The sequence below is a fragment of the Alosa pseudoharengus genome, unplaced genomic scaffold, assembly GCF_046254945.1.
Source record: "Alosa pseudoharengus isolate Yale_2024_CS ecotype anadromous, Long Island Sound unplaced genomic scaffold, YU_APseudo_1.1 YU_APseudo_1.1_scf_1, whole genome shotgun sequence".
Classification (NCBI taxonomy): Eukaryota; Metazoa; Chordata; class Actinopteri; order Clupeiformes; family Clupeidae; genus Alosa; species Alosa pseudoharengus.
The window spans coordinates 47680524-47689243 of NW_027468564.1; the positions used below are offsets into that span (position 1 = coordinate 47680524).

General features: G+C 39.8%; 1 protein-coding gene across 1 annotated transcript; it reads right to left on the reverse strand.

The window, feature by feature from the left end:
* Positions 1-238: 238 nt before the first annotated feature.
* Positions 239-7206, reverse strand: LOC143130941 (cytosolic phospholipase A2 gamma-like). Its single transcript, XM_076290246.1, has 14 exons — positions 7147-7206; positions 6569-6662; positions 6083-6225; positions 5786-5987; positions 5570-5681; positions 4948-5094; positions 4755-4844; positions 4250-4279; positions 4014-4115; positions 3572-3742; positions 3311-3394; positions 3041-3195; positions 1949-2120; positions 239-1785 (listed from the first exon to the last, which is right to left on the reverse strand). The coding sequence occupies exons 4-14, from the start codon at positions 5810-5812 to the stop codon at positions 1616-1618; spliced, it is 1260 nt and encodes a 419-aa protein (XP_076146361.1). The 5' UTR covers positions 5813-5987; positions 6083-6225; positions 6569-6662; positions 7147-7206; the 3' UTR covers positions 239-1615.
* Between the last annotated feature and the right edge of the window lie 1514 nt (positions 7207-8720).

The following is an 8720-nucleotide window of genomic DNA, read 5'->3' on the forward strand; positions in this document are numbered from 1 at the left end:
GCACTTTAAACATTGACTGTTTTGAAGTGCATGTAGGCAATATAGTATAAAAATAATAATTGTGATATCATTACAATTTGATAGGGGTTGGGAGGAGGGGGTGGGTTCATGTAGGTGGGCCCTATGACCCCAAAGTATGCCTTGACTGGGCCTCAGGTCAAAGAAGTTTGAGAAATGCTGATGTAGACAACAAAGCAGCAAGGAGGCGTCGTGTGATCATTTAAACAAGTTTTATGACGAGGTCGATGAGGGTGGGAAAAATCGTACATTTCTGTGCAAACTTTGCCCGCACTTCAGTCACATTGTCTTTTAAGAAAATGCAGTCCTTTTTTTGGTTCCAGCAGCCAACAACCTCAGAACTGACCCTTCAGGCCTCTCAGGAGGCGCTGGCCTTTAACCGCAGCCAGAAGAGAGTCAGCAGAAATTTGATTGCCTTTAAAAAATCTGACTTCTTAAAAAATCTTAAACTGGCTGCATTACGTGATTATTTCTGAGATTCTGATACGTTTTTAACCATGACCTATACACAGTTCTGGTTTGAAAATGTATCTCTTAAAATAATCACTTTATGCAGTCAGCTTAAGATGGCTTACTAGCAACTAACTAATTACCCTAGCAACAACCTAGAAACCACCCCTGTAATGTCAACCTAGCGACCACCATAGCAACCAGCATAGCAACCATGTTATTTATGCGTTTTAGCTTATTGGATGTTGTGTTAATGCAGACAACTTTTGATCCGTGTGCCCGATTTTCATAAATGAGGTACCGTTGGAATCCTTGGATGAGGCCGAGTTCCGTGCCACTGATCAAACCCACTCTTGCAGTTCCTCGGAACCGCAATTCTAGTTGTTTCTGCTGTCAATCCCAATTCACCTAACAAAACCCATATTTGTTGGGCATTTGTGATTGACTGCCCCACTGTGTTAGCCTAGCCATGCCCACCTTGGTCTACTTCCGAGGAGCTGGCTCACTAGCATTTCCATCAGACCCCAAAAAGGTCAGGCCAATCAGCGACGAGAGGGGATGACGTTTTAGTTTCAAAATTGAAAGTGGCTGTGATGAACAGTATTAGCAACACTTCTATTTACAGCAAAGGTAGGCCATTGTACATAAATTGTTTCCTGACTGCCAATGCTGCTGATTATCAGTTTGTAAAGTTTAGGCGAAGTAGGAAGTAACGTTAGGAATCCCTGATCAATTTGATTGGTTAGGCTGGACCAATGATTTCAAAGTTAATGCGGTCAGTGTGTGTGTGTGTGTGTATGTGTGTGTGTGTGTGCGTGCGTGTGCATCTTTCTGTGTGTGGAGCATGACCTTTGTACACCCAGCCTTCAGTAATTTAATCAACAGTTAGAATTAACATAATTAGACTATTGCTAACTAATATGTAATACATTTGTTAGTAATACGTTTTTGTCGGAAACCCATTGTAGATTTGAATTAAACATAATAATTATTTGTGAAAAAAGATTAGGGATGATGGTAACACTTTACTTGACAGTATCGACATAAGAGTGACATGACACTGTCATGAACACATGACATTGTCATGACACATGAACCCTAACCCTAACTCTAATCCTAACCCTAACCCGTGCGTGTGCGTGTGTTCTCAGTGTTTGGCCTTGCGTCTCTCTGCTGCTTTTCGGATCTCTTTCAGGATGCCGTCTCTGTTCACATTTTCTGCAGCCAGATCTGCCAGGTGGTCGATCTTCTTTTTGTCCCTGTAGGTCATCTGAAAGGTGGCATATTTCCTCCATTCCTGTTGGATGGTGGCCTCGTCTGGAGAGGTAACGTGGCAAAAGAAGAGTGACATCAGAGTATGTCGAAAGAGGTAATGGCGAAATAGTTGTTGTCATGAGAAAAGATAAAAAAAATAATCAATAGATCAAATGTGGGGAAGGTGAAAAGAGGAGAGATAGAGAGATGTTTGTGCTTGACTAACCTTTGCAATTCTTAATGTTGAAGAGGGGGATGTGGATCACTGTTGGCTTCCCCTCTTCCTCAAAAACATAGAAGGACTTTGGACAGTCAGACTCAGGTTTCAGAGCCTTAAAGTCTATGTCGGGAAAGGCTCTTTGGTTGGCGGCTGCATAATGCCAGGCTCCCTCTAATGACTGCACACACACATTATATTACATTTGACACTTTTTAACCAAAGCGACTTCAAACAATGGAAGCAATTAAGGTAGAGTGTGATAAGGACAAGTTAGTGCTGCAGTAAGTGAAACTTCAAGCGTCAGTTCTAGTCAGGTGGTATACATGCTAGAATTGGCAAGTCTTGTTATGGGTAGTGCTACAAGAGGAGAGACTCTCTGAAGAGCTGGGTCTTCACATACTACCTTGTCGCCACACATTAAGTGCTATACATTATAACAGTGTAGTGGGGAGGTTTGCACAATGAGATGACTGTACAACTCAGTCTACCGCCCCTTCCTCTGAGCTCCCAAGCCCCTCCCTACAGAGGAGCCTATCAGCTGCATGTGCGCGAGCAGTGATTGACAGTCGGTTGGAGCATGTGGTACAATGTGGTGGTATTACAAGAGAGCCAGCCTGGCGCTAGTTGGTTTGCATGCTAACTTGAAAAAACGAGGTGTGGTCAAGCTCATGATCACTAGTTTTCCAGGATGTATGGGAACCCTGGTCGCTAGCATAGTGACACCAGCCCTGCGACAGCAAGAGTAAAACATGAAATGCAGCTCCACTATTGTAAAGAAAGAGGGAAGATATTTTATATTCTAAATTCATTAAGACATGTTATATTGTGGAGAAGTTCCCAACTAGCTTTCAGCATATACATATGCCACTAGTTTATATATATTATACACATATATATGTGTGTGTGTGTTGACCTTCCCCCCTTGTTCACTTCTGTCTCCCCCTCACTCTCTCTCTCTCTCTCTATCTTTCACACACACAGACACATGCACAGACACACGCACACACACACACACACACACACACACAGTGTCTATGTGTGTCTCTCTGTGTTAGATGCTTGCTTGGAGTTGCATGTATTAGGCAGCAAATGTTGTACCTTAAAAGGAGAAATCTCACTAAAGTCAAAGGACACTATGATGTCCACATCCCTCGCCTCTCTCAGCACGGATGGATACGGAGAGTTCAGGAAGAGCCCTGCATCTATCAGGTGCATTGTGTCCTCCTTGCACATTTTCTCAGGAACCTTGGGGTCTGCACATAACCAAAATACATTGCAGTAAGGACACCAATGTTGATAGAGAAAGATGTTTACACAACCTCTTTTGAAAACCTTTCACTGATATGATTTAGTGCAGAGGACTATTACCGTTGATTTGGTAGAGGAAATTGGCTACGTTTCCAAATTGCCATTCATAGAATAATGGCAAGATGTGTTTAATGACCCACCACACTGAAAAGGAAATATTTAATCAGGGTCAGTGTTGGCAGTGTCCTTATATCTCTACCTTTCAAAAGAGTTTTTTTTTTTTTTCAAAATTAACACACACCATTCACAGCCAAATAAATCCTTGTATCTCAAAGAGGTTGCCTACTAGCGCTAATAGTTGATACTGGACTGAGTTCTTACCATCAGTTAGTTTGTTATTAAGATTGTTCAACTCCTGGCCCCACTCATCTACTGATCCTATGAGTTCTTCAAAGATATTCTCCATGTGCTGTTTTCTCTCCTGGTCATTCATGTCTGTCCACATCTCATAATCCAGTTCAAGGAGTGTGGGGCTGAATTTCCCATAGTCCTCTAGATGGCAGAAGTTACCCGTCTCATTTCAGAGCATATATTAATGTAATGCAAAGACGTCATTCTCTTTCACAAATGCTTTTGTTGTGTTTGCTGTGCCGGGTTTTTGTGTAGGGTTCATTATTAGTGGCTCATAATGGATAAATAAAATGGATTTGAAGAAGTGATTGAAGTGTCACTATAAAACTAAAAACGTTGAGACCCATGCAGTGAAGAACTTTTCCTTATTGGTGTTTTGAGATGAGGAATATATAAAATCCACTGGTCTTACCTCCGAGAACAGATTTCAACCTGGCCAACACTGTGTGGTAATAATCCATGTCATGGTTATATTCCACCAATTCAACCAGTGCCATCACAATCTTAAGCACACCTATGAATAAAAACATCACAAAACAAAAAGCTTACATCCAGCCATCTTATGACATAGACTATTCTGTATTAAACTATACCAAGACTTTGTCAAATCCAGTGAGCTGGCATCAGAAACAACAACAGTCTCTATACCTGACAGTGGGGCTGCTTCACCTTGCGACCCTGTCCAAACATAAGCAGATAGTAAGATCATGGGCCTTAATTTGTTTGGAGGGCAAAGTGCAAAGTCTATGGAGCCTGGGAAGTGTCATTGCAAGATATTATTTCGTATATATCGAGAGAAAATGCGCTCATTTTACTAAATTGTGATCTCTCAATTTACTAGCGCGCACAATTTAGAATATTGTGTACTACATAGTTTGCTATGTGGTCTCTTTTCACTAGATTGTGCGCTCAATTAAGTAAATTGTGCATACATTTTACTAAATCATGTACACGTTTTACTAAATTATACGCTCCGTTTACAAAAATTAAAATTAAAGTATACAATTTAGTAAAATGGGAGCACGATATAACAAAATGAACGCACATTTTCTGGATATACACGAAAAAACATATTGCCATGACACCTCCGGTATTCCGTAAAAGTGTGTCAGCAAGCAAAGTTCTCATGAATAGCACGGTGAAGCATACACACATGGAAAAAGTGATTTAATCCAATCCAGGATGTGTTTCTTAATGTGTTCCTTGTTTTCTTTCCAATCTCCAAAAACACTTCCAGAAATCCCTGCAAAAACACACCTCTCAACTTTAAAATGTTTTTGTGTGTGCGTGTGTGTGTGTGCGTGCGACATGTGTGACATGAGTGAATGAAGTATGTGCAAAAATACCTTGCAGTTGAACCATGTCCATTGGCTTCCTCTTTGGGGAGTATTTCACACGTCCTCCCTCAAAGTCCTGTTTCAGCAGGGACGTCTTAACAAAAGCCCCAGGTTCCGTGAACCCAGCCTCATGGGGACTCAACTCAAACCACAACTCTGCAGAGTAAGTGTTTTTTCACTCTCAAGTCACAAGCATCCACATTCACAAGCCCAGGCCACAAAAGACATGCAGTTTCAGTTCATCATTTAAATACGGACATGGGATTTCCAAAACTTAAGACATATGCATCCATACCTTTACTGTGTCAAAGATATGTTTCTATTACTAATATGATGCCGTTTTTGTATAGTGATAACAACTAACGGAAATGCTCAGTCCCTTTAAGGAAGAGTGATACTGTATAGGATAGCAGACCCTATATAGCATATGATATGGAATTTGACTGTTACTAACTATGGGTTCCACTTGATTTAGTACTCAACATAGTTTTAAAAATCAGTCGATTCAGTAAATTCCATAGTATAATGAATAGAATGATTCTGGAATACTGGAAGAAACAAAACACTCCTTCACGGGTTAATATGTTGGACATTGCACAACAAAACCTGTAGGCCTATTATTCTTCGACACCTTTCGCTTCGTCCTTGTCAAAGAATGCCCGGTCTATAGCACTGTAGAGTGGGTATGGATTGGCACTATCTCGGTCTCTGGATCCCTCATCAGACAGGGTCCTTGTCTCCAGCTGATGTGTCACAAACAAACACAGTTACATTGCCTATTTAAATGGATAGATTGCATTCATTCAATCATCCAACCACTCAACCATTTAGTCATTCACTCACTCACCGGTACACCTTTGATAACACAAGTCATCACTCCCCAGGCATCAGAGAGGGACAGATCCCCTTCCTAATATCTCTCCCTGAGCCACTGCACACCCTCGGAAAATGCCACGTCTTCCCCCTCAGATATGCTCTTCAGGACACTGCTGGTTGTGACCTTCGCTTTTTTCGACCAATGGGCATCAGCATACAGTGAAGACATGGCCCTGTGTGACATCAGAACTACACCCGTCAGACCTGCAGATCTTACAGGGGTGTGTGTGTGTGTTGGAAGGTGTTACAGTGACTAAGATGTACTGACCATGTGGATCCAGACACTCCAGCCATGTAAAGGAAGCAGTCCAGCAGATTGTCCTGCCCCAGTTGACGTAGGACACCCAGAAAGGAGATATGGGCCCTCTCTCCTCCACCAGAGCCGAGTAGTGCCACACGAGGTACTTCATCCTGGACAAAATACCATTTCATTTCAGATGTGTCTGTGGACTCATTCATCAACTGACTCATTCATTCTTTCATTCAAGCAGTCACACAAATTTGCAAATTGGTAATGTCAGTATCATAATATTTTTTTTACTTCCTCGTGAACCTTTTTCATCACATTCTTTCAATGGCCTGTTTATGACCTGCGGTCACAAATAATGTACCAGATTAGTAAATAAATGAATGAATGAATGAATAAATTAATGGATCAATGAATGAATCAATCAATCAATCAAAAACAAATAAAAACAGGATGTTATTGGACAGGATGTATGGATGGGATGGAGAAGTTATTACTACCACTCACAGGCTTACAGACAATGCCGTGACTGCGCAGACAGTCACCTACTATTTGAAGCCTCTTCTGAATGTAGCTCTTCTCTTCATCACAGAGGTCCTGTCTGGAAGGAGGGTTGCATGTGACAAATTTAGAAATCAATATCTTCAAATCAGCAGGCAAGCTGAGCATAGACATTCCCTTGTCAATGTGGAATTTGTCAAATTACACAATTTGTTTGAACCTTGGGTCCATTTATCCACTTCTTAAATATGTATAATATTACCATGTGAAAAATGTTGTTTCTGGTATGGTTGCACACCATATTTATGATGTGAAAAGAGTGTCATTCTCCATCAAATTCAATCAGATCAGTTACAAACAATAAAATATAGACCTTAATGAAGATTTTAACAACAGTTCTATTTGCGTATGCACAACTTTTTTTTCCATGGTAAGGATGACCTTTGCATGGAATTGCCCTGTAACAAAACATTGATTGGTACATACAGTACAGATATCAGTGTTATACAGTAAGTGTCTATCATATACTTTGTAAAAAGCATGCAACCCACCACGTTATTGTAGATAGCAGCTGGAAATCTCACCTGATCACCACATCCATGTTTGAGTAGAATTATGTGTTCTGTGACGGTCACGTATAACTACTGTCATACATGGACATAAAAAAGATACATAATTAAATATTCTATGACAGCAGCTGAAAATGCGCATAATTCATTTTAACCTGGATGAGAAAATACCTTCATTTGAATATGCAAGGCAACCAGAAGAAGTGGACATGAATGATAAATCAATGAACTGTCCACAATTTCTTACATTTCCAATGAAGCCATTTATCACTTTATGGACATTTTACAATATTCTGCATCTTTTTCTAATTAACAACATTTTGTTTAGGCATTTTGTTTCTTCTTCTGTGCAAGTCATAAAACCTTTATTAGGCACAATTACCTCAACCACTGTATTAACACAGCCAACCAAAATCATGCACAAAAATCAATTGATTATCGATCATTGCAAAAGCATACATGCCAGCTATATAACCCTAATAAAACAGTTAGTAGTGGTAGTAGCATCATACTGTTCAGAGATTATCATACAGTTCAAAGTTTATCATACAGTTCAGAGATGAGAAATCAGACATCAGGCACTTACATTTGTTAGCTGAGAAATGAGCTCATGCAGTATGGCTACTGTGTTATTACGTCTAAACTGATGTTTCAGTTCTGTTTAGGAGAGTTTCCAATAGAAAGAAGTTCCCTTTGTGGCCAAAACAATGTGACCTAAACATATGGCTTATACAAAGCCCATTTTATTCAAAACCATAGACAAAAATCTATAACCATCATACAAAAGTCTGCAAATTCAGATCCCCAATATTTCTTTCATGCTTGAATCAAAGTAGTCTCAGAGCCAATCAAAAGCTGAAGAACATGACTGGCTTTATTAGACAGGGCAAAACCTACAACAACCCGATAAAGGTCACTACCAAACGTTTCTTCTCAGTTGATCCTTTGGTACTTTTTCACATAGAATCCATTTATGCTTGGGACATTTTTGTATCCCACATAGTTAATGAGATATTTTGCATATTTGAATAAATGAAAACACACACACACATACACACACACATATATATATATATATATATATATATATATATACAGCGGGGAAAATAAGTATTGAACACATCAACATTTTTTTCAGTAAGTATACTTCCAATGAGGCTACTTGCATGACATTTTCACCAGACATTAGTATTAACTCAGATAATCCACCCATATAAAAAAATCCAAACATTAAAGTCCATAGGTAGAGTTATGTGTAATAAAGTGGAATGACACAGGAAAAAAGTATTGAACACGCCTGCTGAAATTTCTTGTGGAAAAGCCTTTATTCGTAATGACAACTTCAAGGCATTTCCCGTATGACGAAACTAACCAGTTACAGTATTCTGGTGTGATTTTGGCCCATTCTTTTCAACAGATAGTCCTTTAATATTGAAGATTCCAGGGGTCCCTCTTGTGAATCCTGATCTTTAGTTAACTTCCAAAACTGTTCAATTGGATTGAAGTCAGGGCCTTGATTTCCTTTCTCTGAAACCAATTGAGAGTTTCCTTTGCTGAATGGTTTGGATCATTGTCCTGCTGGAAGGTCT